At 50.1% G+C, this 18053-nt stretch overlaps 6 protein-coding genes across 6 annotated transcripts; 1 reads left to right on the top strand and 5 right to left on the bottom strand.

Annotated features, from left to right (window-relative positions):
• Positions 1-279: 279 nt before the first annotated feature.
• On the bottom strand, positions 280-3550 carry BDV37DRAFT_270793 (uncharacterized protein; the record flags this gene model as incomplete). The annotated part of the gene is made up of 3 exons (XM_032084614.1): positions 280-1989; positions 2439-2950; positions 3025-3550. 3 exons carry the CDS (start codon positions 3548-3550, stop codon positions 280-282), a joined length of 2748 nt encoding a protein of 915 aa, XP_031942625.1.
• A 437-nt stretch (positions 3551-3987) lies between these two features.
• BDV37DRAFT_245497 (WD40 repeat domain-containing protein) lies at positions 3988-5716 on the bottom strand. The gene is made up of 2 exons (XM_032081657.1): positions 5239-5716; positions 3988-5145 (listed from the first exon to the last, which is right to left on the bottom strand). The coding sequence occupies exons 1-2, from the start codon at positions 5595-5597 to the stop codon at positions 4254-4256; spliced, it is 1251 nt and encodes a 416-aa protein (XP_031942624.1). The 5' UTR covers positions 5598-5716; the 3' UTR covers positions 3988-4253.
• A 431-nt stretch (positions 5717-6147) lies between these two features.
• Positions 6148-7631, bottom strand: BDV37DRAFT_270791 (glycoside hydrolase family 7 protein; the record flags this gene model as incomplete). The annotated part of the gene is made up of 3 exons (XM_032084613.1): positions 6148-6912; positions 6966-7352; positions 7416-7631. The coding sequence occupies 3 exons, from the start codon at positions 7629-7631 to the stop codon at positions 6148-6150; spliced, it is 1368 nt and encodes a 455-aa protein (XP_031942623.1).
• A 2105-nt stretch (positions 7632-9736) lies between these two features.
• On the top strand, positions 9737-11440 carry BDV37DRAFT_245492 (alpha/beta fold hydrolase). The gene is made up of 2 exons (XM_032081656.1): positions 9737-10281; positions 10371-11440. Exons 1-2 carry the CDS (start codon positions 9869-9871, stop codon positions 11191-11193), a joined length of 1236 nt encoding a protein of 411 aa, XP_031942622.1. The 5' UTR covers positions 9737-9868; the 3' UTR covers positions 11194-11440.
• On the bottom strand, positions 11414-11706 carry BDV37DRAFT_281971 (uncharacterized protein; the record flags this gene model as incomplete). The annotated part of the gene is made up of 2 exons (XM_032086930.1): positions 11414-11621; positions 11678-11706. 2 exons carry the CDS (start codon positions 11704-11706, stop codon positions 11414-11416), a joined length of 237 nt encoding a protein of 78 aa, XP_031942621.1.
• A 5593-nt stretch (positions 11707-17299) lies between these two features.
• On the bottom strand, positions 17300-18047 carry BDV37DRAFT_95339 (uncharacterized protein). Its single transcript, XM_032091489.1, has 2 exons — positions 17715-18047; positions 17300-17655 (listed from the first exon to the last, which is right to left on the bottom strand). The coding sequence occupies exons 1-2, from the start codon at positions 17855-17857 to the stop codon at positions 17346-17348; spliced, it is 453 nt and encodes a 150-aa protein (XP_031942620.1). The 5' UTR covers positions 17858-18047; the 3' UTR covers positions 17300-17345.
• Positions 18048-18053: the final 6 nt, after the last annotated feature.

The following is an 18053-nucleotide window of genomic DNA, read 5'->3' as shown; positions in this document are numbered from 1 at the left end:
TTGGGACAAAAACCAACGGCCTTACGGCCGGCAAACTGCCCGCTTGCATCATGTGATAGGTCGATTCCAAAAGACTCTTGCGACCTTCCCTATTCGAGCCGGTAAGATACTTCAATTATTTAATAAATAATCCAGAGGCCCTGAACCTCAACAGGGTTGAATTCTATTTGGTCGATCTATGGAGGAATAACCCTTTTTCTTTCCATTTTCAGGTGTTGACCTTCAATAACATAGGGTATATATAATATAGTTCATCAATCCAATGGATCTCCGGGAAGTTTAGTGCCGGTCTATTGAATCGCCCACTGTATATCCCCTTGCAATGCCCTTGCGCCCTTCCACCACCAGCGTATCATCTGGGGCGTCCTCTTCATATTGAATATCGAAATCACTCCCCAACCCCTTCCACGTCCGTTGCGACCGAAGAAATTCTGCCCCTGGAGAGAAGGTCCCGCCGATCATAGCCAAATCCCCTTTGGCCCGTTTGGCCAGTGCTCGAGCAGCAGACGGCCCACTCGCTGCTGACGCCGCATCCTGTGCTGAAGCTGAAACGCGGGGTGCAGGATTCCGCATCGGCCTCGAGTGCGAGACATATCGACCGGTGCGCAAATCGAACTCAGGTGGTGCAGATTCGGATTCTGACATATCCTCTTCCTCATCGGCGGCCACACCATTCGACAATGGAGTCTCATCCTCGACTTCCTGGTTAGGTTGATTAAGAACGCTCTGGAAGTCACTCTGCCAGGCTCCGGTCCAGATACGCTCGGCATCCCCCTGGAGAGCAAGCTCCAGCTCAAATGGGGTGATCACTGGCTTCCAGAAATCTTTGCTATCAACTAGGGAACTCTCCCAGCAACCGATGACCACCCAACCATCGATCTCACTGAAATTAGCCACCTTGGCTGCGTTCAACTTCCCCACCACAAACATATAGCTCTTCTTGCCAGCTTCCGCGATTTTCTGCTTCACATGCTCTACGATATGTAGATAGTTCTTCACACTGAGCGTGTTGACTAAAATTCCGAAGATTGGTGCAGTGCTGAGACGGGTCAAGGTGGCATATCGACGCCGCAAAGCGATCGCGGTCGATGCAGGCAAAGGCTTGACGTTTTCGTTTTGGAGGTCATCTGTGGGATATATGTGGATTGAAGCTACACGAGACGCCAGCGTCATGAGGAGAGCCGTGGGAGGGTCTGAAATGTGGAAAAGCTGCCATTCTGATAATGAATCAGGAGTCTCGCGAACCGAGTCCGGCACTGTTCGGTTGGGAATCGCAGATGATGGGTTGTGGACCAAATCAGTAGCAAACAAGTTGGTGTAACCTTCATTCACAAGTCGTGAATACACTGCAGGAATATGATCGGTGTATGTCACGTCAGCCGCGAGGATGACCTTTGTGGTAAGGTCAGGGTAGGTCTCTTGGAAAGCGCGAACGACGGGGTCGATGGGAAGAGGTTTATGTGTGAAAACGTAGATCACCGGTAGTCTCGACGTTGGAGATAGGCATGAGCGGCCATAGTGCACGACGACATCTGCATTGACATGCTCCGCAGCCACCTCGTCGACGCAGCAAGTCCCGTAGGACGTATCGGCTAAGATATACAGTTTTGGCGACGTCTCCGTAGTATCCGCGATATTGAGCTGAGAAACCGAATGCGCTAGGCCATCCGACTCTGCAGTAGTACTCGCTCCATCTTTCTGCGTGTGAGAAACATTGCCGTCAGTAGCGTTGCGCTTGTCTAAACCGCGGCTAAGCAATTGAAACACCCGTGGTGCATCCGGAAGCATATCATCGGGGAACTGAAGAGCAATTCGCCTATAACGAGCCTCTCGGATCTCCTTCAACGTGCGGTCAATATCATAAGTGATTGATAGCTCCTCATCCGACAACGTGCGCGGTGCCTCTTGTGTAGTGATGGGTTCTGTAGCCTCGAGAATACGATCATCGGGGGTTGACAGCACGGGGGCTGCTGCCATTTCTGTAGCCATCTCGAGAAGTTGATGATATCGGCAATATAATAGATAACAAGAGCAAACTATGTTGAACTAAGGGAGATCGTGGAGATGGCGGGGTTTGAAATTGTTGTGGAATTTTTTTTTTCGCGATTTTGGGAGAACAAAAAGGCCCCCCACTTCACCCCGCCATCTAAATTATTTCCGTACAAGAACCAATGGCGCGGATGCCAATTACTGATGTTGTATACATGCGATACAATGCCTTTACCCTTTTGAGTTTATATTTTTCCATTCATAGTATTTCTGTCCTAGTGGGATGGTTGATCGATAATGCGCAAGATGAAAATTTATCATGGTTAGAACCGTATGATTTTTTTTTGTATGTAAGCAAGTACGATAGCCTAACTATCAGATATAGCAGCTTACTGTATAGAAGGCTCGCTAACCTACAAATCCGCCCGTGCTGGTTCCCCAGCCCAAACACGTCGAATCAATTCACGGATTGGTGCGCGCTCGATCTCCCGTGGGTTCCAGTAGGGGTTGCTCACAGCAATATCCGCTGCCTTGTCGATATCTTCCTCCTTCATGCCAAAGTCCTTAAGGCCTCGCTTGACTTGCAATTTGGACAGCAAGATGTTTAGACCCTGGACAGCATCTCCATTGCTACCGGGAAGCGCTTCAGCCAGCTTCTTCATTGCCTCTGGAATCTTCGGTGCGTTGTAAGAGATTGCATGGGGCAACACTGCTGTATGTGTCTCTGCATGGGGCAGGTTGAAACTGCCACCCAACGTATGGCATAGTTTATGGTGTATAGACATACCCACACTACCGAGGCAAGTCCCGCAGAGCCAAGCACCATACAGAGCCGACGCCCGGGCAGATTGAGATGTGGGGTTCTCGACAATCTCAGGAAGGGCTGATGCTAGTGCACGGGTACCCTCGGCGGCCATCAAGTTGATGACGGGGTTAGTATTGCGGGCATAGAGTGCTTCGACTAGTCGTATGATAACCGTTGAGCTTTCGACATCATATAATGGTCAGAGCAGTAGCAGGTTCTTAAGGACTCACCGGCATGAGCAATAGCATTCACACCACTCGTAGCACTCATTGCTGGTGGCAATGTCATAGTAAGGTCGACATCGTAAATGACAGTTCCGGGAAGGATTTTAGGGTCTGAACGTGTCTTCTTCAAGCCATCGGCCGTCTCACCCAAGATAGGGGTCATTTCACTTCCCGCATAGGTGGTTGGAATGCAAATGTGAGGCATGCCCGTACGGATGCTGATGGCTTTTCCCAGCCCGATGGTGCTTCCACCGCCGATAGAGATGACCAAATCAGCATTCCGAGACTTTGCATACTCGAGAGCCTTTTCTGTAACGTGTGTAGGAGTGTGCATTGTAGCCTCAGTAAAGATGCCAGCTACCTTACCCTTGAGGACATCCTTGACCCTCTCCGCTTGGCTGATCTGCTGTGGTGTTGACAACACCAGTGGAGCCTTTAGATTGAGTCTAGAGATCTCATCGGGGAGTTTCTGGAGAGTACCACTGCCGAAGATGACTCGCCCAGGGTTCGCGTTATATTCGAATGCATCCATCATAAGAGCTTGTTTTTTTGCCTTTGTGACGTTGGAAGAAGATGAAAGTCACACCGGGACAGTCAATGGGGAACAAATCAGTTTTATATCTAGTTAGTGCTACTCGTGTAGGAGCTGGCGGTCGACCGATATAAATACCGAGACTCTTATGGATTAGAGGAAACTTTGATCATCATGAATAATCTCCCTGCACCCCACACCCCACCAGTAGTAGGAGACGGTCCTGCAAACAACCGTCAGGCAAATGCCTTTGCCGTGGGTCCCTTTCGCGGGGGTCCTGATTTCTCGGCATCTGCTGCTCTGATTGCTTCCGGGAAGGCCGATTTATAAGGAAGAAGGACGGCAAAGTTCCTCACATCGGAAATCCCCCGTCCAGTGACAAACTGGCCAACGTCACATGGTCAAAGAGGGCTGAATTTGTTGCTAGACCCAAAGGATCGAAATTGACGTCAGGTCAATTCTGTAGAGAATACTTGCCCATATTGACATATAAATCGTTGGTTGAACCGACTAAGTTACATACTATAAGAATTATGCAAGTGTTCCGACCTTGCAGCTCACAGCCCTTCCCCAATCTAAAAGGTTTCTTCCCATAGAAAACTCCCCACGCTATGCATTCCTGCCGTGCTGTCCGTTCCTCGCATTTGCCTCCTGCAAGCCAATTCCCTTTGTGCAGGTACGAGTATCAGGAAGAGCGACAGGATCAATCAAGATCATAGAACGCCATGACGTGTTGACCGCCGCTGCGATCCTTGCCCTTGCCCTTCTTCCGTTTTCTCTGCGCCTCGTCGGCCCGCCGACGTTCACCATCGCTATCGTCCGAGTCGTCGCCATCGTCGTCGCTGTCTTCATCACTGTCCTCAAGCATGTGCTTTTCACCAGCGCTAGCGCCATTTGCCCCAGATCCGACTGCTTCATGCCAAACCTTGACCACCTGTCCACCACCACTGACCATACGTCCTTCCACATCAAATCCTAGACCGACAACACCCTCCGTTTCATCGTGCATGACCTCTGACACAACTTTGTTTTGGCCAATCCTGACGAGCTTAACACCACCACTTCCGAGACCAACCGCGACCATCTTGCCCTTTCCAAGCTCATCAGGGACCATCGCGAGGGTTTCGAGAGACTCTCCGTCCCCGCCGCTTCGCTGAACGTAGATGCGCTCGTCCTGATCGTCCCAAGCACCCTTTTCCCAAAGGGTCAGGACTCCACCGGAGCCACCCACAATCACCTTCTCGCCACGGCTTGTCCCGGTCGTGGCCAAGCCACCGACATACACGGAGCTGACCAATTCTTCTTCCTGGTCCTCACTGCGCACTAGTACTCCCCGTCGTAGATCCGTCACGGCCAATGTAGTACCACCGGTTGATACCCATTGTTTGCTAAATCCCGAGGTACTGGTATCCGATGCAGGTAATGGAGTGATAGATGAGATGTAATCATCGTGAGGGTGATGTGTCTGTTGTGGCCGGGCCGAGACGCGGGAAAACGGAAGGCGAAGGTCATAGAGATGCAGTGCGCTCGAGTCAGTAGCGAGAAGGAGGGTTTGGGGGGAAAGCGCATGAATGACGGTCGGGGCATCGACGGAACTGCAGAACAAAGACGAGTCAAAATGTAAATCCTCCACTAACAGTTTGTCCCACGAAATTAAATATATATTCTTCAGTCATTATAGGACTCACCCGTCTTTCTCCGGGGGAATTGCAATCTTGTTTTCCACCACACCGGTCTCTGCCTTTGCAGCTTTAACCAATCCATCTGTTCCCGCGGAGTACAAGGATTCACCGTCCAGTCCAAACGTTAGGCACCGACAGCTGCCTTTGTGTCTTCTCGTCCTCCACATCGTATCAATATGTCCCCGGCCATTTCGCGACGAGGAAGTCGACGCCTGATCGTCGTCACTGTCCACTTCGTCTGACGGAAGACGGAAGGTTTCGACATGACCGGTGGCAAGCCCAACTGAGACAATTGGTTCCTTGGGATGTATGGCCTGCGCGAATAAATCCGCGGAAAGCGGTAATGTGCAGACTGTGTCAAACATGGCGTTGTGATGAAGAATTAAAGCGTCACCAATCTTCCCTTTTTTTTTCCCCTTCGGAGCTCTTGGACAAAGCTCGGATCGATTTCCCGCTCGAGAAAGTGCGGGCCGATGGATCTTCCGCGGGTGGTTCCACCTATGAATTATATATATTCACGTTTCTGGTCGATCATCTACTACTCGATCATCTACTACTTAATATACTATCTGCTGGTATTTATCAGGACTAGTGCTACAATATTTTGCTAAATGTGAATAAAAAAGGCAATGAAACACTCTGTCTCGTCAATTTGTCCTAATTGAATACAGACGAAGAAAAGAACGCGAATCACAGAGAATGTCATAAAAAAAAAGTCGAGTGGAACCCCTTGATTCTGCTCGGCAGAACCAAGGCAAATAGAAGCGAAAGAAAAGAACAGAGTATAGAGACATGTGTCCTTGATAGGACCTCTATCCAGCACATCTTTTTTCCCATGCCATGTACATGTCTTGCTCAATGTTCCCAATGCCACACCTAACAAGGCTAGCCTTGACTGCCCTTAAATTCTGGCACTTAGGCTGGAGCGTCGAAAGTAGAGCCGATCGGGCCAAACTTGATGTTAGAGTAGGTCACCGTGGCACTGCCATGCTGCGCCTCGACCGTCTCAGGGTCACCGACGTGTGGCTCGCAGGTGCCCCGAGCGACACCGGGGGTGCTTGCGTCGGCGTCTTCTGGGTAGGTGCTGTCCAGCCACATCATGCTGGAATGGTGGTCATCCCATATACTGAGGGTCAGGACCATGGAGGATAAGGCGTTGCCCATACCCTGGAGTCCGCCGTGCTGCGTGAAGATGTCGTCATCGCCGAATGCCGTCTTCTGGGCAGTGCAGAAGTCGGTGGTGATCGAGTTACCAGTGACACCTTCAACGTTCGATGCGGCATTGGCGATGACCTTACCACCCTGCACGTAGAAACGCTTGATCTCCGACAAGGCGCCCGACTCGGTGCCGTCGGCAGTGATGAATTGGGTCACAACGGTAACTGGGGAGGAAGAGTCGACGAGCGCGCCAGGGCCATAGAAAGACTCATTGCCCATGCGGTAAGCGTTGAAGTCACAACCATCAGGGTCGCAAGTTCCTCCATAACGATCCGCGGAGTAAGTTCCTCCACAAGAGTCACCTTCACACATGGTCTGAGCGGTATCGTCGCAAGGATGGGGTGTGTAGGCCGTAGAGATGCTGTTGGCTTCCCAGATATCCATCTCGGGGCAGCAGGAACCGTGGCCACCAACACCGGCATTCTTGTCACTGTCGGAAGGCTCCCATCCTTCCACGTTGGCCTAATTTCCACTGTTACTATGTGTAGCCGAAAATATGAAGGCGTGTTTCTTACCTGGCCGTTGATAAACTTCAAGTCTCGTGGGCACTGTGAATCACAGTAGCCAGTTCCATACTTGGCACCAGCCTTGTTGGTCGCGTGCTTGGCGACACCGCCGTCAGCGTCCATGGCGACGAAGTAAACGGCACCGTTCAAGCCACAAGGAAGCTGGGAAGCGTCAACATCAAAAGTGAACTCATTGTTCAAGAGGTTGAACGTCTGGTATGACTCGTCGTCGTCTGCCATCAGGTACAGACGAGAGCCGATATTGGCACCGGTGACAAACTGGAGGGACAGGGAATTGCCGCTGGTGGTAACACCGTAAGTGCCCTCGTAATCAGCTCCATCCAGAGCACAGTTGGAAGCGCAGGCTTCGTTATCAGGGCAGAGACTGGCATCCCACTTTGTTGATCCAGTCAGTCAGGTGTACATGTCCCCCTTTGGGATAGACGTAAAGGAACTCACAGTGTTGCCAGTGTAACAGTTAGTGGAGCCCTCAACCGAGTGCAGCCAACGCCAGTTGGAATCAAGTACAACAGAGCCTTTCTGCTCGGTGCAAGTGCCACCAGCAGCACACTTTTGCCAGGTCAAAGAAGGGTGGGTTTCCGCCGTCAAAGTTCCAGCCTGCTGGGCCTGGACAGCCGTCCAAAAGGCCGAGAAGAGAAGTGCACGTTGATGCATTGCGGATGCTCAATGGAAAGAGAGAATGTATTGAACTGATTTTTTGTTGTTGCCTGTCCTGCAGAGATGATATTCTGATCCTGAGCAGGAGGCGTCGGGCCTTTATATAACCTGTCTACCATACGAATCTAGGAGAGAAACACCCTGGTGTTCATTTCGGAAAAATTCCTATGCGAAGCCCTATCCATACTAGCCGGTGCAACGGACCGCGATGCCGCTGAAATGACCGTTTCATAGAGATTGAGGAAGCCATACAGGAACCGCCGGCATCAAATGAGCATATTGCTACTGAGGTATAGCCAAGAGTGGATCCTAAAGTGTACATGACATAGGTGTGTAGTGAACACTTGAGGACTGTTGGCGCATAAGGGCCGTAGTAGGTCTGAGACGGTAACGGAGTATGCTCCGAAATAATGGATTAAGCGATATTCTCAACAGCTCCGGTTAGAGAATTACAGGAAGGGGAAGAACTGTGTCCCTTGCTAATTTCGAAGACTGTCAGCAGGGCGAGGAACCATGATACATGCTTTCCGGGTCGGCCTTCCGATCGAAAGAGACTAACAAAAACTATACACGGTGGTATATCCTCCTTCCAAAAGCTCGATTGGATTAGAGGCCCAGGGAAGAGTGCCGTACGAAACTGGTGCCATATTCCAACGAGACAGGTGAATGTCTTCTTGACGATTGTCGCCCCGGCTAGTCCGGCCCATTCCTCCTTTGCCGGAGACTAGGCATTTGCGGTAACCTCATCCGGGGTATAGTATATCTAATCTCAGTTATAGTCCTTGTTTTGGAAGTCGATCGACAAGACGAAACTCCCTATAGTTGTGGGGAAGGACGAGGTGGTATGATGTGCCCCGATTGGTTGTGATGCAGATTCTGAAGCATCAAGTGTTTACTCCGGAGTAGATGAAGGGTTGGCCCATCATTAAACGCCCTGGATCAACCCTGCCGATCGTCGGAATGCGGGGGAGAAGATCCATCAATGAGATCAAGCTTTGCGATGCCCTTAACCTGTCGGCACTGTTGTTCGTGGAATTGTGGCTGCCAGATGGCGCCCGGGAACTTGGCGTATCGTGGCTAATACAACCGGCCACTCTAATCCAACCAATATCAAAGCTTGTGGTCGTTTATGGCTTCGGCTCTGAGCGCTTCGGGTGTTCTTCGATCAAGGCACGGTTGCAGAGTCTGGGTCTTGGAACACATAGGCGACAGGAGCCCTCCGTGCCATTCTTGTCACTAGAACACTCCGCGGCGCATAAGTGATATGCAGCTAGTATACTCGGTAATTATCCGCCAGAGTTATCACTGCAGAAACCCATCTCTGGAGCACGATGGTTCCTTCGAATCCTTCCCTGTCTCCAGACGGAGACATCGTTCGATCCAGCCAGTGGTGACTTGATAGGCTGTGGGGCTGGTACCTTGCAGATCGTTTCCCCATCCATCCCTTCTTCTGCCTGATATTTGGCGGCTGTCATATCAGAAGACTCCATATTTAGCCGGTATTCAGGTCCCAAAATGACCGGACGGAAGATTCGTCCGTATCACTTACAAGGTCAAGGCCACCATCCTATCGCTTAGACGGAGGAGAAGAATAATGCAGGACCCCCGCGTTGGGCTGTTTGGGAATTCTATCGCCGACACACTTCGATCCGATATGCCCTGTCAGGGTACCATAGATGGTCTTGTCCTCTCGCCTGATTCTTTTTTACTCTACGTCTACAAGTAGGCTTTAGCTCCTCCTGCGAGTATTCCATTTGGTTATTCCCTTCCATGAGCCCTGTATCCTTTGGCCCGATCATCTATATATCTCTAACAAGACCCCGGTACATATCTTAGAACCGTATATAGGACAAGTCCAATCTCTAAAGGGATTATAAAAGAAGGGACCATTGGAATGTGATGGGAATATTCTGCATATGTCCTTTCGCTTCTTTGGTCTCTACTCCGAGTATATCAACATCAACATGAGTGATAGAAAAAGCTAAAAGAGCGAGCCTCAGGCCGACGAACCTCGGCTTAGCGGCAGCCCCACTGGTCAGATGGTGATCACTGATCAATAGGAAAGATGCAGCCGACACGGACCGTCGGCACTTCTCTTCATTCTTCCTTCACTCTACATTCATTTATTTATTCATTCATTGCGCACCAGTTGATTTTTTTTTTTGTGGGTTGAAACCATAGACGAAAATAGACATATACTACTTAGACATAGAGGGTAAAAGGAATCTGGCATCATGGCATGGTATAGCCAGACTATCGATCTTCTTCGCGATTCGGTTGGGAACCACCGCGCCCAACTTCCCGTGCTTGCTGCGACAGGGGCCTCGTTGACTGTGGGGCTCCTCTTGCGCTCGCTTCTCACTGAGCAGCGTCCGCAAGGTTCTGTACTCCGTTGCCCCCAAGTCATAGCCTCGTCCGCCGCGTCAGATGCAGAGAACGAGAACGGTGAAATTCCTCTCCCAAACGATGTGCTCCCGGGGGCTCGTGATGTGCCGACTCCGTATGGATCGATGCGAGTGTATGAATGGGGTCCAGTAGATGGACCGAAGGTCTTGTTCGTCCATGGTATCACTACGCCGTGCATTGCCCTCGGTGGAGTGGCGCATGCTTTGGCAGACCAAGGATGTCGAGTTATGCTATTCGACTTGTAAGTAGCCTATTGGCCCTTAGCTCTGTCTGGACCTTAAAACGATAACTCTCCTTCGTTTGCTTTCTTATCTGATATATGGCGACCAGGTTCGGAAGAGGCTACTCGGATTGCCCGACCGACCTCCCTCAGGACGATCGACTCTTTGCAACCCAAATATTGCTTGCTTTGAGCACATCTTCAGTATCATGGACGGGAGCTGGTAGTGGTAAATTTAGCCTAGTTGGCTACTCTTTAGGAGGAGGGATAGCAGCATCCTTTGCGTCATTTTTCCCCCAGTTACTTTCTTCACTGGTTTTGCTTGCCCCGGCGGGCTTGATACGTGACTCTCAGATCAGCTTTCAGTCACGGCTTCTTTATTCCCGTGGCCTCATCCCTGAACGTGTTTTGGGTTTCCTTGTCGGCCGTCGTCTCCGTGCGGGCCCACTAACTACCCCGAAACCCAAATCCCAAAAGATTAACGCCGCGGATGCATTGACCGAGGAGCTTCCCTCACAAGGAGGCGCCAACACTCAGCTGTTGTCTCGAGCGTATCCGCATGTCACTGTGCCCGGAGCTGTTAAATGGCAAGTTAATTGTCACGCTGGCTTCGTTCATGCTTTCATGTCCAGCATGCAACACGGGCCGATATTACAGCAGCGCCAACGGGAATCATGGGAGCGCCTCGGTGAATTCCTATCTACTCAGAGCAAACTATCACCCGAAGAGCAGCTGGATAACGGTCTCCCAAGTGACAAAGTGATCATCATGTGTGGCGAGCATGACTCGGTTATTGTCAAGGACGAGCTTGTCCCAGATGCCACTTCCGCTCTCCAGGGCAACGTGGTATTCAAATACTTCAATGCGGGACACGAATTCCCCAGTACAAAATATGATGACGTAGCACGCGCCTTAATGGAAGTGTTGCATTGATAACTGCTTCAGAGCTGGACTATATGACAGGAAAACCCGTTCTTCTTCATTGACCTGAAGGGCCTGTCATTTGCCCCGGGGTATGCGGCCTTTGTATGTTTCCGGGCATCGGGCTCTGGTATGATTGTCCAACCTAATAGACTTGTACATAGAATGCCCTCTGTGGCCTTTTGGATCCCTTATTTTGGTTATACTTGGAATACAGAGTAGAGTTCCGTGTTCATTTTTTCAAGATTTCGTCTGTCGCGTCGAGTTGACTTGAGAGTCGTGATACATGACTGGACCGGTCTTGCATTCGCGCGCGAGCAAAGTAAGGCTCATCTGCAGCGGGTGACTGTGAAAATCGATCCACCACGCTGTTGCTGCTTCCGTCCGGTACATGGCTCAGATCTCCTGCACGGAGACCCTTGGCCATGCCGTTCGTAACTCTGCTTAGAGCGCAAAAGTCAGGATTATGGCCGTATAAATGGACAAGGGGTCTTACTTGGGGTGCTGTTTGCTTCCAGAAGACATTGTTGGTAAAAACTCAAGCTCAGCCTATGCCACCGGCCTGTACTAAAATAGAGGGTATGCCAGAGCGACTCTTATGTCGTTCGAGGGAAGATTGTTCGGCTGTGTGTGTGTCGCTGGCCGTCGTAATAGAGAAAGATCCTGAGAGTTCAATAAAGAGCTGGGGTGGTAGGAATTGTGGTCTTTCGATATGGGAGGTTTGGTGCTGTTGCTAACCTTGTGAATCTGCTAGGGATAAGCGTGGAAGGATTGTGAGTTTATATACCTTCTTGAGGGATATTCCGCAACTGCTTACAAAGGGAGCCCGACGGTTGTGATACAAGAATAGAAAGAAGAAGTCTCTACGATAGCTTAGCTCGGAATCGATGGCGGCGGGTGAGTGACGCAGAGATGGGGATCTTCGGCTTGACTGCATTTTTGGGGATCGTATCTCTAACCGTTCACCTGGAACTGGCCCGATGATTATCTTCATTTACTTTGACCGGAGAACCAAGCCTGTTTAGGTCCGCCACATGGTGAGATGGGGCTCTGCCCTGCATATGGCCATATGCTTGAGCAGCCCACTTGAAGGGACCCACCCAGGCATTGCCATGACGGAAACTACAAAATTAGTTTCACGGGCCCTAGACCAAGAAGAGGCTGGTTGACCGATGATCATTTGGCCGCACGGAGTTGAAACGGGGGTATGAAGTTAGACTGGTGCCAGGTTGGGGCAGAGTTGGATACGGAATGGACATTCTGGGGAACCCATGACCGACAGGTAACAGGCACATCAGCCGAGGAGGATGCGTTCTCCCCCACCCTTTCGGTATGCAGTTCTGGGTCCAACAAGGCTAAGCGAACTATGGGGTAAGGACGGTCTTCATGATGAACGCCCAAAGTGTCGTCATCGGATGTGTGAACCGCGAAAGAAGGGGAAAAGCACTGAAACGCCGACATCAGATCAGGACTCGGCGATCAAGATGGAAAGCTTCGTCACGAGTCTAGACCGAGATCAAGAGCCTGTTCACGAAGGGAAGGGGGTCAGCAACGAACCGTTTGAAGCTTGGACTGAGATCGAACGGACGTGGGCCAACGTGGTTGATTGCTCCAGGGGACTGATCATGCACTGCCACAGCTGATACCTGTCTCTGTGATTTTCTCACCCAGTCCCCACTCCCCCCCCCCCAAATCGCCCTCGAATCCTTTGATGCTGTTTCGGGTGAGGATCGTCAAGGACACGCTTCCCAACGTGCCGATGCTTGTCCGACTCGAAATACATTGGCAATAATGCGCATACGGCGTTACTTGCAGACGGTTACGGCTCCGCTGCGGAAATTCCCTTATGCAGCAAGTCTATCTTCAGCTGCTTTACTTATCCTAATCACTCTCGAAGAATGTGGGAGTCAATGCCAAGGAATACTTTTCCCATTTGCGAAATTACGACCGCGAATGACAGCACGTTCTGGTTCCTTACTGTGCAAGAACCGTTGCCCTTTCTTCTTTTTCGTTGGATTTATTTTCTTTTCTCTGTTCCTCGTTCCTGGCTAGTTGCTTCCCGCTTCCTGGAAAAGGGCAAGTCATAGATCTTGGTGAAAATATTGATCACCAGTTTAATTGCACATCTCTCACATACTTTGGTTGCCACAGACCTTGGTTGACGAAGTGAATTGAGCAACAATGGTCCTTTAATCAAACGACGAGCTTTCTCATTGCTGGGAAGACTCCTAAATTACGCCTCGTTCGTGTTGCGGGTTTGCCTGCAGAAGTCAGGAGCTTGACTCGTCGAAAGGGGCGTTTCTCATGCCGGGGTAACCGAAATTGAGATGGCCCTAAAAAAGCAAATCTGTTTTTCCTTTTTCCCCCCTTCCAAATTTGGTACCAACTACCACAGGATGCTCAGTGTGGTACTTCTTTGCGGGCAATCGATGGATGATCCACGGAGCTAGCCTACTAGTCCGCCCCTTAGCATGGCTTACCACAGAGCCGGGTACGTGATCTCGCTCTAATCACGGAGCCGGAAACATCTTGGGCCAAGCCACAAGCGCAGCACACGAAAAGGGGCACATTGGGTTGACTCGCTTGGTCTCATGCTCAACGATACCCGATTGACCCTCTCTGTCCATAGTTCAATCTAAAGCATGTGTCATACTCATGCTATGTTTTGTGCGCCGGGTAGAAAGGTTCGTGGCAGCGTTTTAGCCTCTCTGAACGAAGAAAAGCACTTCCGCGAGGGAAGGACACGCTCGGGCACCTTGTTTCCCAAAATAAATATCACGTATGCGATGGGATTGGTCAGATATGTTAGGGGTTCCTGGTTGGTGATATCAATTATTTTGTTATCGACACGGGCGTGCATAATCCCGCTTTCCAACATGCAAGGTACGCGCTTGGCCCGAGCTGCGCCAATCCAGCAACCTTATCTTCATGAGTTGAGCATGAGATAGTGCTGCCTGCAATCAGGCCCCGCAAGGCTCTATCCAGGAACTCGATCTACAATCCTGCATGAGCGTTCACCGTGTTATGTGCGTACGGCGTAGCCGCAGGTATGGAAGTGCAAGGGAGCGCCTGCAGGTCCGATCACGGATCTGACAGGTCTCACGACAGCAAACTAACAACGATTGCATGCAATTCTTAGCTTCGACCGATATCTGGACACCTTTCTTTTCTGCTAACCAAGTACGCCATGCCGCGTGGTATCCCTGGCCAGGAGCTCAAGAGCACAACGTCTCGAACCGAGCCGAGTTATGGCGGCTGCAGGTCTTCCGAGTTTAAACATGGTGCACGGAAGCAAGGGATAAACAGTCAGCTCCGCTGTCACAAAATATGTCCGTTCAAAGCTACTCTCGTGGTATGAGTGCACTAATAAGGAGAATCTGGCGGCCGCAACCGAAAGGGAATGTATTGGGGCCGCTGATCTTACCTGAGCGAGAGAAGCGATGTCGTATGAAACAGCTCACTGAATTCCGGAGATTTAAGCTCCTTATTTTTTTTATTATTGTTATTTATTATGTATTTTTTTTTTGTCTCTCTCACCCTCCTATCTCCGCCTCCCATTGGTGTGCAGCCGTCCCTTGTTATCGCCCCCTTTCTACAAAAGAGAACAGAAAAAAACAAAGACAAAAAAGTAAGGGTGACAACCCATGGATGGACAGGAAAGATGAAACAGCCGCCAGATGTTTATTCAACTTGACGCCAAGAGGCACCTGTGAGGTGACGACAGCAGCTGATGAGGCCTTAATTTGGCGAGCAACCCTCCAAGGACGAACTGAATTGACAATCGGCAACTACCGACAACTCCACTGCGCTATTCGTGACCCGTTTATGATCGCTCACAGGGTTGCTAGCCGTCCTTGTCTCATCTGGCATATTCGGTCTCCCGGCATCCTATCCAAAGGGTTCCCTTGAGATTGCTCTTACCAATCGTGGAAAGTGTAGATTTCGGTTAGCGGACACAGGCATCTAAGGTACTTCCCGTTAGGGAGGGTCAACGATAAAAACAAAAGCACACACACAAGGAAAGAAAGGAATAGTTGATGCAAGTGGGACGATGAGGAAAATGACTTCGAGCTGCGGCCAGACCGGGCCGGTGGTATACGCTATACTCACACTCAACATATTGCTACATGATATTGCCTATTGGTAGGATTGAACAACCAGATCTCGTGTGTCTATCACCCTCGGCCTAGGCTTACTGTTAGCTTGCTTTTCTTTTCTTTTCTTTTCTTTTTTTTTTCCTTTTCCTTTTTCCTCCCTTGTTTATCTTTCGCTAATGCATGTCTGAAGACGATCTCATGACCCAACCTTGGATGTTCTAGTCTGGTATGCAACACAATCACGCCTCTACAAGGCGGGGATAGGGCAAGGTCTATTGATGTCATCTGCCGTCCTTTGCTAGCGCCCTTTGGAAGGATGAGAGACGAAGGTGATGCTCATTGAGACCATGAAACAAGTGGAGTTGCTCTCCGAGAGCCACGAATGCAGACTAGGCAGTGTTTATTCTTCCAAGATCCGTTTTTAGTACCCTAGACGACAGCCATATCCAATGACGAGATTCCACCCCCACGTTTCACCCCATGCTCTGGCGGGCCTGCGTCACTGGTTTTTGGTCGCTGATATTGCAGTTTCGTTAACTTTATTTTTACCAGCGGCCCAACGCATATGGGTGAAATGATGGCACGAAGTCATTGAGGAACTAATCAGATGACCATGCGAAACATCTCCGACACCTCTTAGTTGCACCCGACGGAAAACCGGAAAGCCTTGTTGGTCTCGGCCAAGGATACACTCATGTAGCTAATTTCACCTTGTGTTACCCTTGCAAACGATAGGATTGGGTTTGCCAAAAGTCTCGAGCTGTTGATGCGTGACGTTGCACCGTTAGCACATTCTTGGGCAAGGCTGATACCCGCTATTACCGCCATAGCCAAGCTGGCTTTGCAGTTGTGTCTCTGAGGTCAGACGGCCTTCGTGAATACCAGGTGTAGGGTTTCCCCTCTTTTCCTTCGATAGACAAAGACAAGCTGATCATTCCCGAGTGAGGCTTGGCCTCTGTCGGATCTTCTCTGTGGAAGGCTCAGATGATTGTCCATGCTGCTGTTGGGTGGTCGAGGAGAGGTGTAAGCGAAATTCGAATTTATCCGATCTTGGTAGTCTTCTGGATGCTGGGAGAATGGTAAGGAACTCCTAATACTGTGTCGCCTTTTCCTTGGGCGAATTTCATTACTGGTATAGAGAACTTAATAGGGACTCATCGTTATATTGTCAGGGCCACTCGCTCAAGGGAGGCCATTGACGAAAACCTCAGGAGTACCTGCCGGATGGAAGGCAGCACCCATGACAAACCAACAGAAGCATCCTTGCCATCAACTCTGGTCACCTTCGAGGGGTTATGTTTTTCATCGAAAGAGGAAATGCTAATATCGGCCAGATACGCATCCCGATACTTTAGTAATTTGGGCCCTGGTAATCAATCCGATGGAATTAGATAGATACGCAGAGAGACGAACCGCTCTAATGCTAGATTATGATGAAATTGCACTAGTGCTGATCATCTCAATGAGGTGAAGTGACAAACGAGGACTTGCCTCAAGGCAAACAGCTAGGCAACCACGATGGGTCTGGCAAAGACCATTGGGTCAACTGAAGAGCCTGCATTATTACCATCCAGGTTAATGATCACCCAGGCGATAACCAAGCCTGCAGCGTTTACATAATTGCTTCCCACCCGGGAAGGACCCCAAACCAGGTTTTCGCCAGGCCAGTAGTGTATAAATTGATGGAACTGGTTTCTCATGTTGCTTGGGACGCAGGGAACTGTCTGCAAGTGTGTAATTGCATTTCACAGTTGCACGATAAGGCTGGGCGTGAGACAATGACATGTAGACGCCAGCTGTGCTGTTCCCAGGGGGGCTGAGCAAACAGGCCATGTCTCAGGTGGGAGAATGGTGTTGAAAACTGCCTGATGGTGATTGGGGCACTGTTTTTCGTCATCCTCTCCAGTCCATACTTACACCTTTTGCTCCTTGTCCATTCTCAGCCATGGCTGGGTACATGCCGTTTGCTTCCGAAGGTCAACCGAACAGAGCAAAGCCCCCGGGCTTCTGGATCATCGTGAGCTGCAACCAGTTGGCGTCTTGGTCACTCCAATCAGCAGTTTTCAATTAGTTCATAGTGTCCGATCCCCTTATGAACGGGCTGACGGAGTGAAAGGATAATGTGGCGTGTAGATCGTAGTATTTCCGGGGCTTGTTTAAACCACTGCAGCCTGCCGAATGTTGATGATATCCCTTGGGACAAGGTTGGATGGCGATCAACATCCCTTCTGGAATTATCTTCGAAGCACTCCTCAGGGTGCATTTGGGGTTGCCTGAAAGTAGCAACTTCGTAGGCAGACAAATCCAGCCCACGGATATTGAAACTAGATCAAGGCTAGTGGCATCAACGGGAGATTGCGACCTGCGACTGGAATACCTATAAATTGTATTAGTCGATCATATAGTGAAAACAGTATCATCAACGATATGACTAGCTTATTGAAAGTGATCTTGCCCCTGCGAGCGTTGCTGGAGTCCATTAAGTGTGGCTTTAAGCAAAACCAGGCAATGGCTGGTCGTGGAAAGGAAGAAAGATGTAGGGACCAACTGCATTCCCTGATAAATATCCAGCTGAGCATACACGGAGACTGTCACTATTATTGAATGACCCAGGAGGTACATTTCCATGGTGCTTCATCGCCCTAAAGCTGTAGGATTGATTCATCTTTGGATCTCTGATGCTATATTGACAGCACATATGCCTCAGGCATATATCACGTGTCATCCCAATCGGGCAACTTTCCGTGTCTCTAAACATTTGGACTTGCTTTTCTG

This window comes from Aspergillus pseudonomiae, assembly GCF_009193645.1.
Source record: "Aspergillus pseudonomiae strain CBS 119388 unplaced genomic scaffold BDV37scaffold_24, whole genome shotgun sequence".
Taxonomy (NCBI): Eukaryota; Fungi; Ascomycota; class Eurotiomycetes; order Eurotiales; family Aspergillaceae; genus Aspergillus; species Aspergillus pseudonomiae.
The sequence above is the reverse complement of the archived record's forward strand: the minus strand, read 5'-3'. Positions and strand labels throughout refer to the sequence as shown.

Bases quoted from the DNA above. Each gene is read 5' to 3' on its own strand.
- BDV37DRAFT_245497 (XM_032081657.1), bottom strand. From the start codon at position 5,597: ATGTTTGACACAGTCTGCACATTACCGCTTTCCGCGGATTTATTCGCG. The intron at 5,146-5,238 runs GTGAGTCCTATA...TTTGTTCTGCAG, and splicing joins ATTCCCCCGGAGAAAGACGG to TTCCGTCGATGCCCCGACCG.
- BDV37DRAFT_245492 (XM_032081656.1), top strand. From the start codon at position 9,869: ATGGCATGGTATAGCCAGACTATCGATCTTCTTCGCGATTCGGTTGGG. The intron at 10,282-10,370 runs GTAAGTAGCCTA...TATGGCGACCAG, and splicing joins CGAGTTATGCTATTCGACTT to GTTCGGAAGAGGCTACTCGG.
- BDV37DRAFT_95339 (XM_032091489.1), bottom strand. From the start codon at position 17,857: ATGCTCAGCTGGATATTTATCAGGGAATGCAGTTGGTCCCTACATCTT. The intron at 17,656-17,714 runs GCTAGTCATATC...TACAATTTATAG, and splicing joins GGCAAGATCACTTTCAATAA to GTATTCCAGTCGCAGGTCGC.